Below are 19,010 nucleotides of genomic sequence, written 5' to 3' on the forward strand. Positions count from 1 at the left end.
CATTTTGATAAAAATAAAAAACAAAATCACAGAAACAACCATCATCCGTTTAGAAAGCCATTTATTTACCAGATTAGAAAAGAGCAGAAATCCAATACAGAGATCTTCAGAGCAAGAACATTTCATGTGTTGACTGATCGTATTCAAAACTGCAAAAAAGCAATTATTTGCCACCTAATTCAAGAGTAATGTTTAGCACTAGTTGAGGGAATTTACATGTATGTAAGTGTTCAGCCTTTGGCGTGATGCACTAGGCCACGGATCCGGCGTGTCAGGGCTTGGATAAAGGTGTGACGGGAGCAGGTTTTGCTATACAGACCCTCCACCTCCAGCAGCTTCCTCTGTAACGGCTCGTTGAAGCTGTTTGCCACGTCACTCTGCAACTACACACACACACACACAGACAGACAAGTGTCAAAACAAGACTTAAAAAAAAAATAGTTCTTTCTTCCTTTTCTATTTAAATACATTTTAAAATTGTAATTTATTCCTGTGATGGCAGAGCTATTACTCCAGCCTTTAATGTCACATGATCCTTCAGAAATCAATCTAATAAATGTGCTGCTGATTTTTTTGGGGGGAAACCATGATAATTTTTTCAGGATTTTGTTTAAATAGAATGTTCAAAAGAACACCATTTATTAAATCCCCAAACAATCAGCAATATGACTGAAGTGTGGGAAAAAAAAGATTATGAAGCAAAACAAAAAAAGAAAAAGTACCTGTTCAAGATCTTGTCGGCTCACTCTTGACACACTCAATCCTCTGCTGCCACTAGGGTCTACACAAAGCAATAAATGAGTCTCTCATGCAAAACAACCCAAAACTTTGAAGAAGACTAGAAGAGAGACGGCTGACCTCTGTAACCCGTCAGAAGAGAGTCTTTGGGGTCAGTGGGAGTGCAGTACAGCAAGTAGAACTCCAGGTGGCGCCAAATCACAAACAAGCATGTCTCAATGATATCTTCAGAGAAACGTCAAGAAAAACACGCAACCGTTTCTTTCCAGCATTCAGATTGTAATTCTCAAAAAATGAAATTGATTTCTCAAAGAGTCTATGTGTTAGGATACAGGAGCAGAGGGCAAGAAGCTTGGCTCGGTTGTTGACCAGCTGGACGAGTCGGCGCTTGGCAAGCACGTTTCTCTGCACTGATGGGATCTTTTCCACTCCACCAGAACCGGACACCAGACCCTGGCACAGCTTTGCACATAAAAACATACACCAAATATCCCACATTAGAACATTAGAATCAAACAAACACATTTTAGGCAGTACTATTGCAACGTGTTTGTGTTGGCAGATATACCTCCTTCAGTTCCTCGGGGGGAAGCTGCTCCACTCGCTCCAGCTTGTTCAGGCTCTGTCTGTGGCTGTCATGATATCGGAAGAAGTCAGTGGCGCTGTTCTTCAGCAGCAGCAGGACCAACCCCAGACTGGGCACCCGCGCAGAGGGAATGGCCACATCTGATACAACATGATCACACACAGAGTTACATACAGAGGCCAGACAGAGACATGCGTTAGACGATCACAAAGACTGACCTGCTGGTTCACTTGCTGACGGGCTGAACAGGCAGAGACTGAACTGGGCTTCAGCGGAGCTCTGCAGCAGTAGCGTCTGGCAGTACTCCATAATATTGGCACAAATCTGAGAAACCACATGACGCATATATCAGTGAAACAAGGCTGAAATAAACTACTGGTGGTAACACTTTAGTTTAGGTACCAGTTCTCACTGTTAACTAGTTGCTTATTAGCATGCCTGTTTTTTATATATTGGTTGTTTATTATTACTCATATACAGATATTCTGCATGGCCATATTCAACATACATGATCTGAGCCAATACCTAAACTAAACAACTACCTTAGTAACTATTAATAAGCAGTAATTTAGGAGTTTATAGAGGCAAAAGTCATGGTTAAATGTTTTTTTTTAATTGTGAGAATTTTTACATTTTTACCCAGATTTGTGCTATGATTTCAAGTCTAGTGGAGTTGACAGCAGTTGCAAAAAATCATTGCCAGTCTGCACGGCTTGACAGACTTTTACAGAAAACCATACTGTATGAAGGGCACTTAGATTTTCAACCTTAGGCTCTTTTACCATCCCGTTGACCGAATATTAGAGTAATATGACCAGAGATCAAATATATCAACCCATTTTAAACATGTTATTTTATCATTACCAATATATTATAAGAGTTTTTATTTTATATTTGGAAATAATTTTATATTAATATTGATTTTCATTGTAATTTCAAGGTAAAATGTATTTGTCAGTTTTAGTAGTTTTTAAATATGCCTATAGTTCTTATTAATCTATTTCGGTTTTAATGAATTCAGTTCTTCAAGTCAAACTAAAAGAAAATGACAAATGATGTCTATGCAACCAGCTGAGCTTTTTGAATATTCTTTAACATTTATTCAATATTTAATATATATTTTCAAAGAATAATGTTTATGTAATGTTTAACTTTAGAACACATTATTGCATTTGTCAAGCAGATTGTAAAAGTGGTTTTCCACCTGTTGCATGGCAACCTCCATTTCCTCTCTCTTTTCTGCCAGGTCACCAGGAGAGACGGTCTCCTCGATCTGCTTCAGGTAGCGAGCGCGATCGGTTCCCACCAGCCGCACCAGCAGAGACAACGCCTGGCGCTGAAGCAGGGAGAAGGCTCATTTTGTAAACTTCACACATTAACTTGTATTTACAAAATAACAGCTTTTAAACTGCAATCAACAGTACTGATGTCATCATAATTAACTGTAGGTCTTGCATTTAACCTTTTACGGTCACATAACCATTCTTTCCTCCTTTTTAAAAATCAGCTTTTAAAGCCTTTTTTTTTTCTTTATTTTACCTGGAATCTTCCGATGTGTCCCTGTAATTCCATAAGGGCGGCACTGTTGATTTCCTGTCCCATCTCCAGAGCTCCTTAACATACAAGAATGGAGATCCACGGCATTAGTCATCAGTGTCTAAAGCATCTGAGCAGCTGCGGTGTGTCTGTACCTGGCAGTGCGGTCTTGCTGATGATGGCAGTGAGGAGAGAGAGCTCCTGCAGAGCACCCATACTCATGTCCGGATCATGCAGGATGGACTGGATGACATCAGAGTGAACGATGAGCCACTGCAGCACCTACAAATCAAACACAACATTCTGCTGACCCCAAAACTTCTAAACAATAGTGTAAATGAACTTTCTTTACTTATGTCCCGATACTGACATACTTAAGCATGCAGTAAGATGTAGCCCTACATTCAAATATGTACTTTCCTCATAACTAGCTCGTTTAGTATATAGCAGATTTGTGAATTTGGAAGGAAACATCGTATGGATGTTTGTACCTGTGCCGCCCCCTGCTGGTGCTGTGTGGTGGTGGAGGTCAAGATGACCTGCATCAGTCTGAGAGTAGGCAGCAGGATCTGTCTGTATCGCTCGAGAGGACTAGGAATAAACCCTGATGGATCTCTCTGCCCAAACACTCTGGAAGAGAGAGATACGGAGAGTGAGATGACATGACAGTGAGAGACATACTACTTCATCTATATTTAGTGTCTAGATTACAGACCTGAGTGCATCATTTTGAGGGAGCATGTGAAACACCTGACACTCCACCAGCTGACCGACCAGCCCGCAGCGCAGGAGCTCCATCGCACCTTGTGCTGTCTTAGCCACACGGGTCAGCAATGCCATTTTGGACTCATAGATGTAGAGTGGTTTGAGCAGTGGAGGCTGAGGTGTGAGCAGAGTTTGCAGGGCAGCATCGTCCTGTTTCAAGCTCTCAACCAGCACACGCAGGTACCCGCTGTTACACAGGTACACCAGCCACTGGCACTGTCTGTCTATAGACAACACCCGGTCCAACACGGCCAGAGCCAGCATCTGGAAAAAGACCATGCCCTCAATTCATTATCTAATTTCACAATAGCTCAGTAAGATGCTGTTGAATTGTTTGCTCCTACCCTGCCAATCTCATGACCGTCACAAGCGTCTCTGCACACCACCTCCATGAGAGCGGTGCCGTAGCTCTCGATGATGGCCAGGTTCTCTCTCTGCAGCTTGGAGAAACAATCTTCAGGGGCAGTCAAACGCTCCCACATGGAGGTACCTGTAAATTCAGTATTATAATATTTGCATATTTTTATATGTTAATATAGATTATAATTTAATCATGAACAGTGTTTAAAGCCTACATGCATTTCATAGGCAGATGGATATGTTGTGAATGATCACTCCTTACAAGAATAACATAAGACTCTAAAATCTCCAAAAATAATAAAAAATAAAAAAATAAAAAATAAAGACTTAGTATTTTGAAACTTAAATATAAATTAATAAATAGAGTTATAAATTATACAATACCTGAATGTATACATATATTAAATTATAAAATATTCACTCAAATTAGTGAAGTATTCTAATGTATTCTGGGATACAGCTATGAAATATATCTGCACTTTTAATTTTATATGTAAATAAAATACATCTATATAAAATGTGTATTAGATATTTACTATATGCATCTTAATCCTAAATATTATATGCAATCAAATAGTACATTCTAGGATATATCCATGAAAGGTATGAGCAAATTTACCAAACCTTTCTAAAATTAGATTGCAAAATGAAGGCTTAAAATTCCAAAAATGCAGTCTTGGAATGTATGTATGTGTGAATAAAATACAATTTTGCCTTTGCTTTGTCATTTCCATGTTTTATACCTGTCTGGAGTGTCTCTGGCTCCTCAGGTTTCTGGGCAATTTGCAGGTAGTAGAGCAGAGCGCCATAAAGGTGAGCCCGCAGACGCTGGAAACCTCCGCCTGGATGTAAACAAACACCAGAGAGTAAAACAAGTAGTTTAACCATTTAACCTCTAACAAGGTGGAATTCATTTACCCAGGTTAGCTGATTAGTCAACCCTGAAAAAACAACCCTTCTAACCTGTGCACAAGATAAAATCCAGTAGCTTCCTTAGGATGAGGTGGAGGGCGGAGTTAGCGATTGAAGCAAATCCTGATCCAGAGCCACCCTGTGGCGCCGCCCCCTGCTGCTCAGACAGCACCGATTGGCTGAGTTGGGCTGTTAATGTGAAGACCGCCCCAGCTACAATTGGCATCAATTCACCAGCAGCATCTTCTGATAACACCTAGAGGAAAGAGAGAACCAAGTCACATGCTGTTCCTCGTTTAAAAGTATCGTCCTCCTCATTAGTTTTCCTACCTTGTCGTGCAGATCCAGCAGCAGGTCTCTGATGATCAGCTGCCGCTGGTCGGCTGGGATGAGCTCTGAAGGACAGGCCGTGAGGATGGTCTCCACCAGACTCCTCCAGCTCTGCAGAGCATGACGCTTGGCACTGAGACTACAGCGCACGCGGTTCCTCTCCACCACCTGCTGCAGGATTGAGTTCACCTCCTGATATATATAAAAAAAAGAAACCATCAGCACCAGGAAACCCATTTATGAATATTAGCGCGTATATATATATATATATATATATATATATATATATATATGTATGTATATATATATATATATATATATATATATATATATATATATATATATATATATATATATATATATATGTATGTATGTATATATATATATATATATATACATACATACATACATACATACATATATATATATATATATATATATATACATGCATACAGACATATGTACATAGTACATCCTAATTATCCTCCAGCATCCAGTGTACACAAGTCTCTACCCTCACATCAAGTGTTGTCCCACGCAGAACTCTGCTGCGATGGATGCCGTTATCGTACAGGTCTCTAATAGAAAGGTGTCTGTTATAATGTTATGATCGATGCTCTGAACCCTGAGCATAACTTGTTTTTCTATAACAAATTATAAAATATTTTCTATATAAAAAATGATATTGCCCTGGCAGTGACAAATGGCTTGTTTTATATTTCATTTAATTGTGAGATTTGAGAAGTTGAGAAGAGATTTAGGTTATAATAAATATTTTAACAGCTACTATGTAAAAGGAACACTGCTGTAAAAAGCACCTTATTTGTTTAAAGTGTTTGCAAACCAAATGTTATTACACTTTTGTTCATATAGCAGTAGGCCTACTTTTAAATGAAAAAAGTGCACAATACACTACTTTTGAATGAATTAGTTAGTTTATTAGTTTTGTGCATAATGCGATTCATCGCAGACAATAATGTGATTATTCACAATTAAAAAATATAATCGTTTCCCAGCACTTATATATATATATATACACACACACACAGAATAAAAAAAAATCAGCACCATGAAAAAAAATAAATAAATAATAATAATAATAATAATTTGAATGCTTGCCTGCAATTAACAGAAACACACTAACCTCCAACAGCAGTGGTCTTTGCCCAATGGCGGCCATGCCCTGCAGTGCATTGATCTCTGCAACTAAAACTCGATGGAGCAACTAAAAACATGATGAAAAAATGAAAAAATTAACTGTATATTCTTATAATAAACAAACAACAGTATGAGGTATAATGCCAGCAGGAGATCAGTGAGCCATTCACATACCTTGACGTTGCAGACCGTGTGTCCCTGCTCATTGACGTGTTCACAGTTGGTGATGACCTGTTCAATCTGAGCACGCTCAAAGAAGTCCAGCTGCAGAAGCTCCGGGGCCTCCTGACTGAAGTCTATGGCATCCAAAACACTCAGAAGCCTCCTGCGTACTAAAAGAGCAACGGATGATTAACTAATTATGTTCAAAATCAGAACGCTACTTCCTTTCTAAAGGGTCTGAACAAACTAGAAGATAACCAGACTTTCTCTTACCTTTGGAGACGGTGCCAAAATGCAGGAAACCACTGACTGATCTACTCTCCTCTTCCATGCCTGTCTCTCCATCTGCTACAAGACAGATTCAATTGCGTTTACTTCAGTGTGGCTGGTCATCGAGAGGAACTTTGGGTGTACTGTATGAATTACCTGCATGTAATGTGTGTGGCTGGTCATCCAGGAGGAGGTTGAGCAGTCTCTGTGTGTGAGAGCGCTGGCGGTTCAGTGAGGTCACTCTGAGCTCAATGGCTGCAGTCTTCATCAGCCAGGACATCTGAGACAGAGCAGCAATCTCATTCTCTGTGGGACATAAAGACAGAATCAATCAGAGGGATACTAATTTGCATGCTCTCCTTTCTAAATAGTATGTGAAATTATGATTAGTGAGTTGCAAATCAGATGAAAGATAAAAATGGTGTCAGGATGGCAGACTAAATCCATAATCTGAGTGGCTGATTTATTGTCAACAATATCAAATTGCTAATAAATAACTTGTTCAAAATGGATATTACACAGAGATTATTCTTATTCTTATGTTCATCAAGGCTGCATTTATTTGGTCAAAAATACAGGGGAAACCTTAATATTGTGAAATGTAAGTACAATTTAAAAGGCAAAAGCAGCTACTTGCACTAAGTTTAAATAGAGATGGAGGCTAGTTACACAGTGCAAATTGCAATAGATTGTTTTTTCACTGTTAAAGTAGCATGATTTTCTGATATTTAAACTACTTATTGCAAAGAGTGGCAATTATCTGCACCCCAGTATTGTATATTATAAAACAGTATGCAATATTCAGTGTAAACTAACTTAACTTAAGTGTTATTAAATTTCAATTCTAATTATTAAATGGATGCCAACTTATTAGGGACAATAAAGCCCTCCCTACACCCAAACCTTTTTTCAACTTTTTAATAATTTCTTAGATTTTTATTGAAATAAATGCTTTTCTGATGTGATTTGAAATTTAAAAAATGGAGAAAAGAAGTTTGCTAAAAGGCAGATTCGAACCCGGGTCGATCATGTCAAAACGAGAACAATACACCCTTTACCATCTGCGCCACTGGAAAAGACAATTTACCAACAAACACTTCATTAAAATAAATGTTTTCCATTTTAATATATTTTAAAATGCATTAATTCCTGTAACGGCAAAGCTGAATTTCCAGCAGCCATCACTCTTCAGTGTCACTGTTCTTTCTAATATTCCGATCTGCAGCTTCAGAAATATCTCCCACAAGATGTCATGGACAGACTAGTCAGTCAAATGCAAAATAAAGAGCACAGACAGGCAGCATACTTGGTAGAATGAAAGGCAGGTGCTGCAGATGGGAGAACAGGAAGTCCTGACTGGTCCTGAGGTAACGCATGGTGGGCCCAGAAGTGTCAGGACAGGCACACAGCTGATAGATAACCTGTTACGTACACAAACAAACACAGAGACACAAAATAGATATTTTATAACGGCACAATGGGCATCAGGACATCTGAATGTAAGTTAGCTAAACAACGTGTACCTGGTAGCAGAGTTCAGCTAGCTGAGGGGCCTGTTTGGTGAGCACAGGTCCAGTGCGCCACTCACTGCCCCTCTGGAGCAGACTGAGGATCGCATGCAGGCAGCTCCGTGGACAGCCAAGAACACCTTATTGAATGTAGTCACAAGACCAAACTGTTTCAGGCATAGCATGGTACACATAAGAGTCCTAAATCTGATTTTGAGTCAAGTTGAGATCTAACCTGGGTCCTGCAGGTTAGTGGAGGAAACTGGCTTCTTCACTTCATAGCCCAGCAGATACAAGCCCAGATTGGGGCTATTTAGCTCCAGAGAGGTGATCAGAAGGTTTAGGATGTGGATCTTGGTTTCATGATGAATCCTGGCCACCCGTTTTTCAGGGTCTGAGTCTGAAAAAAAAGAGAAAAAAAAAAAGGTTCTTAAATGCTGCTTTAAACCATTTATAGATGAAATTTGGCTTTTTTCAGGATAAGGACTCACCATCTGCGGCTACTCCCTCCTGAGCTTCCTCACTGTCCAGACACTCCACAAAACCAGCCATCAACTTCTTACTCACCGCCTGCTCATTACAAAACAGTTTTGTCATATTTAAAGTGACCCCAATTAATTGCATTACAAATAGACAATGTGAGGTCTCTTACCTGATCATGTGTGAAGTCTCCAACCAGTCTGGCCTGGATGTTTGGGTAGCGTGCGATACGGCGCAGAATCTTGGCACTCTGGAAAGCAGCATCAGGGTTCGAGCTGCTGTGGTACAGGTACCTGTAAAGAACAAAAACTTTAAATCAGTCCATGTATTGCTTAATCAAACACAGATTAAAGCATTCCAGACATGATTTTTTGGGGGGTCATTTAGCTGGGAACAACATAGGGCTGCTCGATTATGACAAATCATAATCATGATTTTTTTTTTTGGTCAAAACTATTCACAATTATTTCAAATGATTATTAGTGGGTTATATGACCAAACCTTTATACGAAAGATTTATTTAAAGATAGTGATATATATAAAAATATATATATTCTGTAAATAAGGTTGCTATGACATCTAAAAAACAACAACAAAAAGGTCCTCAAAATTAAAACAATTAAGCTGCCAGTAATAAAAAAGCATAGGAAACCAATGCCAGTAATACAAAAAATTAAAATAATAATAATACAATAGAATAAAAAAAATATATACAAATTAAACAAACTGTGCTTTAAGTTTTTTTAATGCACGTCTAAAGTATTCAGTTAACAGCCTAATAGAGAAATTAAATATATAATGTAAGACAAAACTGTATAGTCTTCACCGTAAGAATTAAACTTCCTAGGTTTCTTATTAAATCTACAAAACTCCATCAAGAGCAAGGAGTGATTTTGAATGTGTCTTTTCTTGTTTGATAAATATTAAGCAGCAGGAATATACCCCACTATCACTTTAAGAGCTGCACGCATCCAGTGTACTGTTACACATTGTGTACTGTTCATTCCCAACACTTTACATTAATTTATTGTGTAGTTGACCGTTTAGGCATTAAAAGATGACTTTACATGTCCGTGTTGTGTTCTGTCTCTGTGCATGCACAGTAACATTAATCTTCCCAAGGAAGCACAAGTTCTCTTTCACGCTTTTAAAAACATAAATCTAATCAACTTAAAACTAGCATGTCCCATTTTGCAAAACTCTTGTTACATGATTTTACTGATTTCCACGTGAAATTGGGCTTTTAGGGAGGAACAAAAGAGCACCGCATGAAAGAGGGCGGAATGGGGCGCAATAATCGTTTTACTGGATTTTCATAATCGTTGGAGGCCGAAATCAAAATCGAAACTGAATTTTGATTAATTCCACTGCCCGAGAACAATATGTGTCAGATATGTATAAGTAAGGAGGAGACCTGGCGATGTTGGTGATGTGATCAGCCTGTCTGCTCCGAGCACTGACACCCTGCAGGAGCTGTTCCACAGGAGAGACAATTAGCGATGTCTGACTTTCTCTCAGCAGATCCATAAATGTCACTTCCTTCTGCAGAGCCAGCTCCAACAAACACAGGCAGTGTAGCACTGCCGACTCCAACTGCTTTTTACCTACAACAACAGCACCAGCATAATGTAATCAACAAATACACAAACTGATTCATATCCAGTTTTCATTCAGCATTTAGTCTCAATTCACAAAAAAATTAAAAATAGTTTAAAGTTAATAACTAAATAATAAAAAGTTAATTACATTAATTTTAAAGCCAAATATAAATGTCAAACAATTATAAATACATACACTACCATTCAAATGTTTAATATTTCTGAAAGAAGTCTCTAATGCTTATCAGGGCTGCATTTATTTGTTCAGAGTAAAAACACTAATGCACAGATGCACCGTGGATGTGGATGCCCTTTTTATGGAGGAATGTTTCCTGAACCAGTAGCCTACAATGTGGCACAAAGGCAGTCTCTATAAAGTGGGGCAGTCACAACTTTGCAAGGACAGTCTTGTGCTTCTGACTCAAAGCCTGTAAGCATGTTTTCATAATTAAAGCATTTGCCACTGATGATTCAAATGCGAGTTATGAGCAATGTAGAGTAAAGCTTGTTGTTTGTCGTTTCTTTGATCACAAATGCAGACATGGTTTTGTTTACTCAGCCCAATATGCAACGTAACACTTAAAAAGACAGTATAAGAAATTATAATCAGTAATCATGTCCCCACTTGATGCAACTAACGCCTCGTTTTTTATGGGTTTTATTGGTTTTGTCTCATCGTGCTGGGAGACGGCATTACAGTAAAGTAAGGGTCATAACATTTCCGTCACACGCTTTAAGAATCCAGCCAATCACAGTGCACTGGCCAATCAGTGCACACCTTGCTTTTCAGAACGATGAGCTTTGTAAAAATCAACGCGTTTCAGAAGGCGGGGCATAAAGGAGCAACAATAATGTATATTATTAGGAAAAAAATGTTTTACCTTTAACCGCATTACACATTTCATTACACCAAATACACAAAATAATGTTCTTTTTAGCAATATCCTATGACACCTTTAAAATAATCATCAATTTTCACATTATAAATTATATGTAATACGTGTCAAATGTTAAATTATTTTAATGTTGTAATAATATTTTTAGAGCGTTTCGCTCTCATCTTTTTATTCAAAATAGCACAGCTTATCAGCTTATCGGTATCTGCCACAATTTAAATGTATCCCTAATAACTTATCCATTTAGCATTATACACTGTTTTAAAGAATTTTAATGAGTTGTTTTAAAAGATTCAATAACAAATTAAACAGGATATAAAAAATATGAAGCAGGCCTCTCATACTGACCAGGAAAAGGGGCGTAGGTGTCTAGCTGGCAAGCGCCCTCCTCCAGCAGGCTGAGGCACAGAGACAGGGTGGGCGAGTCATTCAGCAGGTGGAACATCAGACTGTGTCCCGGGGGCTTATGGGCTGGCATTTGCTCTCCCTGAAGTTCCACCATTTCTTGCAGGAAGTCAGCTGGCTGGGGCTCATATACTCTCAGAAGTTTGTGAAACACCTCTAGCACTGCCTCGGCAACCTCCCACTACAAAGAGTAAAATAAAATCAGTCAGTAAAGATACACAACCATAAATGGAGTCGAGACTGAGATAAGACACGTTTAAGTCTAACACGCTGCAGGAAACCTTTTCTGCTGGCCGCCGGTAGGCACGTGTGGGGAAGGCCAGAAACACAGAGTCACGCAGGAAGTCAAGATAAGGCTGAAAGCCCGGTGCACGCAGTCCTGCTCCAAGATTCACTGGAAGTGCACTCTCCACCAGAGTACTGATCAGATGACAAAATGCCCTTGTGAGAGGATACTCCTCACAGCTCGATTCAATCTCATTCAGCTCCACCTGTTAACGAGAAAAATTAATTTGTGCAAAGTTAAAATTAGTGCATATATTCTCTATATAAGAAAACAATTTAAGGGGATCAAGAAACACAGTTAACCTCAATTCCAGCAGCCTGTCTCTGTCCAGGGACTTTCACTGTCTGCAGGATCTGAGAGGAAAAATACAACAATGATCAATAAGACAATAATTAAAGTGAACTGCACATGAAATGCACATAAGTGGAAAATCCACACTGTTTCTGTTGAAGTTAGTTCAGATAATTAAATGTAAACATTTATTCTTCTATTGTAGGTCAGTTTGTCATTATGGGATGAAGTTTTAGTCAACCTGTGTGTACTCCAGGGATTGCCAGAGGGAGGCAGCGATCTCAGGTGATTTGCCAAAGGCAGCAAGAGCATGCAAGATTTGAGCTTTCAGCACAGGCTGAACGCTGCACTGCAGCAATCCCAGCATCACCACCACAGGCGTCCACTGAGGGTGTTCACAAAGAGCCAGACGTGCATTCTCACTCTGAAAAATATAAGGACATATTTGAACACTGATATTGAGAGCAATTTCATCCTTATTTGATTATGATTCAAAAGTTCGATTCATAATTAATTAGATTTAATGTTAATTCATTTCGAAATATTTCAATTTCAATGTTCTTTTTAATGAAAGTGAAACGGGCCGATAATTTTCATGCTTCAGATGGTGACACCATCAGAAAGAGGTATGCAACAAATAATACTTAGTCAAAACATTATACATCAACTGGTCTATATCTAGAAAGGTGAGTGAGAGGGTGAATGATAGCCAATATAATATTACAATAAAGTTGCAAGAAATGCTTCTTTTCTGAAATTAAAAGACTTATTTTACACAACATTTCAATTTAGAACTGAAACGGTTCAATCAGTCATTATATTGTGATGTATGTGTTCTATACCCAGGTGATGATAGTGGTGAGCAGCTGGAGGAACGCTGTGAGGCCTTCTAGCTCTCTCTGAGTGATCCCTCTCATGGGTGGGTGGCGGTACTGCATGCTGTCGACACTGGGCACGTCTCGTCGCAGGTTCTCATGGTAGAGCATGAGAGAATGGAAAAAGTGCTCCCATGACACAACACTGCCCGACACTCCAGCCTGTCGGTTCTCTCCTAAAACAGCCATATGAACAAACTTATATGATAAGTGCACGTGACTCTCACCACAGCATTCTCTTTTAAGATCTGAGGGTGCAGTTACCGTGTGGAGCTCCATTGGTTTTAAGCAGACTAAAGCAGTAGTGGGAACACTGAGGACCATTAGCAAGCCCTTTCAGCATGCGCAAGTAAGGGATGTAGAGAGTAGCAGGGAGCAGATCACCCATCTGACGCACAAACTTAGAGAGAACCACCTGAGGTAACACACATAAGATTTGACACTTTATTCAAAACAGTGGTGATGAATAATACACCGTGGAGTTAAATGCACACACATCCACATTGTTAATTTTACTATTTAACATCACCCTTAAATATTTTTAGTAAGAATATTTTGTAGGACGAGCACTTTTTTTATAAAAATATTTTTAGTAAGGTTTAGCAAGAATGAGGTTTCTTCTCACACCTGTTTGTGAGGGGGTCTTTGGAGAGGTACTCCGAGAAAAGATCCGGTGAGTGAAGTGTGTTGAAGAGACTCTGATGGACACCAGAACTCCAGGGCCAGCTCAAGTTCAAATGGATCTTTACTGTAAAACTCTCCAATCTGAAACAACAAAAACAGTTAAAAAGGTGCTGTTGAATGAAAATGCTGTTAGCTATTAAAATAATATGAATACAATTTTAGCAATAGTATGTGATGATGCAAGCCATTTCCTGGCTTTACAGAGATTTTCAGTGATGAAGAATTCTATATGGATGTACTATGTGATAAAGGGATGCTCACAAGTATCATGAGGTGGTCCAGGTCCTTGCGTAGAGATGATGGCGGCTCGCTGCCCATCTGCAGAGCCATGTGGATCAGGCGAGCATCTTCATCTGCACGGTTACGCAACTGCTTCACCTGCAAATAACACTCTTCACTTATCTCCATACACACTCATTAACATTAGCCTTTTTTCTTTTTCTTTTTACAGAGAAATAAGAATTAATTTAATCAACCAAAAGTGAGAGTAAAGTCATTTATAATGTTACAAAGAATTTCTATTTCAAATAAATGCTGTTCTTTTGAACTTTCTTTGCTTGAATCCTGAATAAAAGCATTTCTCCTCACACCTTCATTGGCATGAGAGCCAGGAAATCTGTAATGAGGGAATGCAGTCGGCGGGTGTAGAATTCTTCTTGGCTGAAGCCATCGCTTCCTAGGATGCCCTCTGTCAGGAAGAGGAAGACACTTCCCAACAGCGCCTGGTCTGCCAGGGCCTCATCTGCCTCGGTGAACTCCACTAGAGCTGAAAAGAAATTGAACAAAGTAGCAGAGAGTATATTAGCCAATAAAGTCAAAATGTGACTTCATCCATTTTCAGGGATTAGCTGCTAATTGCATCTACTATAACAAACTATTGTACTGTAGATCGAGACCATGCAAAAAGACACGTGATGTAGGATGTATGACTATGACGTGTCATGAGAGCTTAAGTAAAATTGACTCTGAACTGAACAATAGCCTGAGCAATGAATGGCGTGATACCTGCGCCCTGCGGAAGCTGTGACACGGCTCTCAGAGACAGAGCCCAGGCCAGCTGCACCACTGCCTGCAATCCAGGAAGCTTCCAGGCCTGACCCTCCACCAACCGACTGTGCACCGCTGCCACATACTGCTTCTCCGTCAGTAGAGGCAAGGCCTGGAGCAAGTCTAATGAACACACAAAAAACAGGTTTGTGAAAACACAGTATTTTCTACTCTACTAGGAAAAAAACAACTATATTTTTAATTAATCATACTTGTATGTGTGTGGATCATAATGAGCATTTATAGCTACCAAAGATGATCACAATAAAGCATGAATACCTTCTCTATCCTCTGTTCCTTGCTCCAGAAAACTTACATCCAGGCAATAAAGCAATGCCATGACTAAAGCAAGGTTAACGCTATCCAATGAGCCATCAGCTTCAGCGGTCACCGTCTCCAAGTGACCGATGAGGGTCAGGGTGTCCTCTTTGCTTAGAGGTGACTGGCATGTCCATGCAAACAAACACTCGGCTAGTGACTGTCGGCACTCTTTGATGAGGTCAGATACCTGTACCATGTGAATAATATTTACTTTAAATTGGCCGCTTACTTAATGTTCACATGTAATTATCATCAATTTGCACAGGATGCTTTACCTCTTTTCTGTGTTTCTCATTGCCAAGACCCCGCTCTTTCTGAAGCCTCTCAAACTCACGAGTCACACTGATATCTGAGACCAAGTTCAGGATTTGTTTGGTCAAACCCTGAGCCATCAGCTCATCCGTGAACCGTGTAGTGAGATTCACCAGTTCAGGACTACAAGAAAAGACACGACATGACAACACCAAAGAATTACTTTTTTTGTTTTTTTTAAATCAACAAACCTAAGATAATAACTCAAAATATTGTTTAATTTTAACCTTTTAGATGTTTTTACATCACTTTAACTTTTTACATGCCTTGATAAAGGTGGTCAACCTCTTGGATAAACTGTTTCCTAAAAAGGAAAGAAGCTATATCCTGTTGTAAAGCAACAAACCTCAAGTCAAGCGTGAAAGTCTTGCCATGTCTGGACTGGATAAGTGAGCGAAGGGAGTTTGCCACACAACGTTTTCCATCCCAGTAAAGGAGCACAGCTACCAGGCCTCGAGTCAGGCCGGGAAAATGAGGCTGCTGGTGCTCTCCTAAAAATACACATAAAGATCACATCATTGTATAGCAAATTCACTGCAGTGATACAGTATAAGCAAAGTGCAGTTCAGTAATACTAAATGTGTATGAGCTGTGTGTGTACCTGCCAACAGCAGTTCAAGGGCAGCTAGTTCTCCCAGGTCAAAAAGGTCACTAAGGATGAAGGCTTCTGAGATAAGCTCCTCAGGAAGCAGTCGTACTCCTTGCTGGCCCTGAATAGCAATGCCTTCTGTGCTGGCTTTCCGTACCTTCTCTCGCTGTTCTGCACTCTTCATCTGTTTTGCAAAAAAAATAATTGTATTTTACAACAAAGAATGAATTTTGAAACTCTTATCCATTTTACAATACATCAAACTTAATCACAGTTTTCCACATGTATTGTTTTGAATCTACAGAAAGTAAAACCTACTGGGTTTTTGAAGAGGGTGAGGAAGGAAGGTTTGTGTTTCTTCAACTGCAGATCTAAAAGATGAACACTCTCTGGCTGTCGTCTCCATATGGCCCCCTCCACAGCTTCCCAGAGCTCCTTCAGCGGGCCCCACAGGCTGGCTCCTGCAAACAGATTCACAATACGTCACAAAATATTAATATAATACATTGTTTCTGTATTGTGGTGGGCTGTTTAAAAGCTACATTGTGTATTATCTGAATTGGTAAATCATGTTTAATTTGTAATAAACAATTGGTCACAAAATGTCTTTAGTGGGACTTTTTTGAGTTGATTTTCCATAAAAAGTAGCGACTGATTATTATAGCATGACCGTTAACACACATAAAACATTATTGAACAGTCCACCTATGACTGAAAGTGGATTAAAAAAAGACTCATGTTTAAGTAAACATATAATAAAACCACCTAAGACTTCATTTTAAATGCACTTTTAAAACTTAATGAGACATAATCTTGGCCAATTGTACAAACCTTTTTATTTACCAGTAAAGAGCGTCTTCAAAAGTAGTCTTTAGAGACATTTATGTTTCAAATAAACTGCTCTGTTTAGTCACACCAAAATTATAGTCGTAACATTTTATATACTACTACTAATAATAATAATAATATTAATAATAGCAATATTGTGGATAGATAATAAAGAATTTAGTGTGACGCATATAACGTTAGCTACACTTTAAGCATTTTTACTAATGAAGGAAACGTGGAGAGCTGACGGAGTATTTGTACTTTAAATCTGCTGAATTACATTTTTTTTAATGCTCAGTGCATTCGTCAATACTCTATTCTGTAGAAAAATATGAAGTATGTTTATAAAATAGAATATATAAATGAATACCTGAATTTACCGCCATCTGCGTCGCCATGTCTGAAGCGTGAGAGGGCTGCCCCGAATTTTGCCGGTGTGAAAACATAGCTTTCGGTTTCTTTTGTAACTTGTTTAATTTACATTCACATTTGTGTATTTGTCGTCTAAATTATTATTATCCGTTTTTTTTTTTTTTTTGACAAAATAGTTTTGTTGTGTTATCTTGTAAAGTACAAGGAAATAAAAGTGGGTAGAATTGCAGTCGGCATGAAATAAATTACTGAAATAAGAGAGGAAATTTGTGGACAGACAGTTGTAAATAACTGGTCAGAAACAACTGGACTAAACAATTAAGTTTTATTTTGTAATGTTTATGTTCTATTTATTGTCAACGTGATGTTATTTCCGACCTCTATGTTGCCGCCTCATCAGTGTCAACCTTGTCACGTGGTACCTGTTACTTTTTTCATCGCTTCTAAAAGCAGAACAATCACAAGTTACCTATGTTTAAAGGACTGTGGCGTTTCATAAAATCATTTTATAGAGAGTCCTCTCTCATGTTTGTACTTATATGACGGGGGCCGATTTCGGATTTCTTTTTACCAAAAAACAGTTATAATGTTAGTATCCATATGTCATCGATAAGACCAAAAAAACATCCCAGAACTAAAAAGCGACTCAATGGACGATTCAAGCGCCCCCTGGCAAGAGGGTCTGCCTGGAAGCAACCAGAGCTCGACAGGTGCCCTAAATACTGCCTGTGCCTGATGAGAACTTCTTCTTCCTCTTTTTTAACGGTGGTTGGCATCCATCTTATTGGTGCATTACCACCCCCTTCTGTTCCGACATGTGGATCAGTGTGTAAATTAATTCTACTATAAATTAGGGATTGAGGGGGACGAGATAAGAAAAAGAATGGGGGTGGGGAGCTGTGAAATCCCAATAAATAAAACTGCCTGAGAACTATTCCTATCCTGCACTTAAATTTTGCTCTCCTTGACGAAAACACATAGTCCATCTGACACTCCAGCGAGTGGATATTAGTGTCTCAAAGTCACATTTATTTATTTATTTATTTATTTATTTATTTATTTATCTGTTCATGTACAAGAGCAGTTTCTTCCCCTAGGCAACCTACCTCATGAACAGTTAAATGTTATTCAATTCAAATGTGCAATATCCTTATATTCATTTGTTACCCCTCCATCATATTACATCCCTGCATCTTACTCAATCCTATTCCATTATCATTCATAGCACAATTGTTTATACAACTTATTTATTTGCAAATGTTTTGTTGTTGTGTGTGTGTGTGTGTGTGTGTGTGTTGTCTCTGTGCACTGGAAGCTTATGTCATTAAAACAAATTCCTTGTATGTGCAAGCTATAGCATACTTGGCAATAAAACTCTTTCTGATTGTGATTTATAATTTTTATTTGTGTATTACCTTCATTATATTATTATTATTATTATTATTATTATTATTATTATTATTATAGTAAATGTTTTATTTTATTTTATTTTTGATCGACCCGGGCCTATATAAATAGTTTTCTGAAGTGTAAGTAAAGCAGGAAAATACAATTTCTTTATAAAAGTTCTTGTTTAATTTAATGTGTTACTTACCTTTATTATTATTTTTATTATTGTTTGTGACAATTATTTAATTTGTAGCAATTTCTGTTTGTGTGTGTGTGTGTGTGTGTGTATCCTGCCCCATACCTAAACTAAAC

The 19,010-nt window shown here is 38.6% G+C and overlaps 1 protein-coding gene across 2 annotated transcripts; it reads right to left on the reverse strand.

The window, feature by feature from the left end:
• Positions 1 to 44: 44 nt before the first annotated feature.
• On the reverse strand, positions 45 to 18,037 carry nup205 (nucleoporin 205). 2 transcript variants are annotated; one of them, XM_052583117.1, is made up of 41 exons: positions 17,308 to 18,037; positions 16,428 to 16,570; positions 16,122 to 16,293; positions 15,867 to 16,011; positions 15,484 to 15,643; positions 15,167 to 15,395; positions 14,846 to 15,010; positions 14,431 to 14,606; positions 14,102 to 14,218; positions 13,784 to 13,921; positions 13,421 to 13,571; positions 13,124 to 13,332; positions 12,523 to 12,705; positions 12,293 to 12,343; positions 11,986 to 12,195; positions 11,648 to 11,885; positions 10,220 to 10,409; positions 8,978 to 9,098; positions 8,817 to 8,895; positions 8,561 to 8,725; positions 8,341 to 8,465; positions 8,124 to 8,238; positions 6,974 to 7,123; positions 6,821 to 6,895; positions 6,560 to 6,717; positions 6,372 to 6,452; positions 5,228 to 5,419; positions 4,949 to 5,153; positions 4,729 to 4,827; positions 3,970 to 4,115; positions 3,576 to 3,889; positions 3,352 to 3,490; positions 3,016 to 3,142; positions 2,864 to 2,937; positions 2,529 to 2,660; positions 1,543 to 1,648; positions 1,307 to 1,464; positions 1,071 to 1,200; positions 859 to 963; positions 723 to 781; positions 45 to 383 (listed from the first exon to the last, which is right to left on the reverse strand). In XM_052583117.1, exons 1-41 carry the CDS (start codon positions 17,381 to 17,383, stop codon positions 231 to 233), a joined length of 5,961 nt encoding a protein of 1,986 aa, XP_052439077.1. In that variant the 5' UTR covers positions 17,384 to 18,037; the 3' UTR covers positions 45 to 230. The 2 variants fall into 2 exon arrangements, with proteins under 2 accessions (XP_052439077.1, XP_052439076.1); XM_052583116.1 differs by having other exon boundaries at positions 6,821 to 6,892; positions 17,308 to 17,464.
• Between the last annotated feature and the right edge of the window lie 973 nt (positions 18,038 to 19,010).

This window comes from Carassius gibelio, chromosome B18 (assembly GCF_023724105.1).
Source record: "Carassius gibelio isolate Cgi1373 ecotype wild population from Czech Republic chromosome B18, carGib1.2-hapl.c, whole genome shotgun sequence".
NCBI lineage: Eukaryota > Metazoa > Chordata > Actinopteri > Cypriniformes > Cyprinidae > Carassius > Carassius gibelio.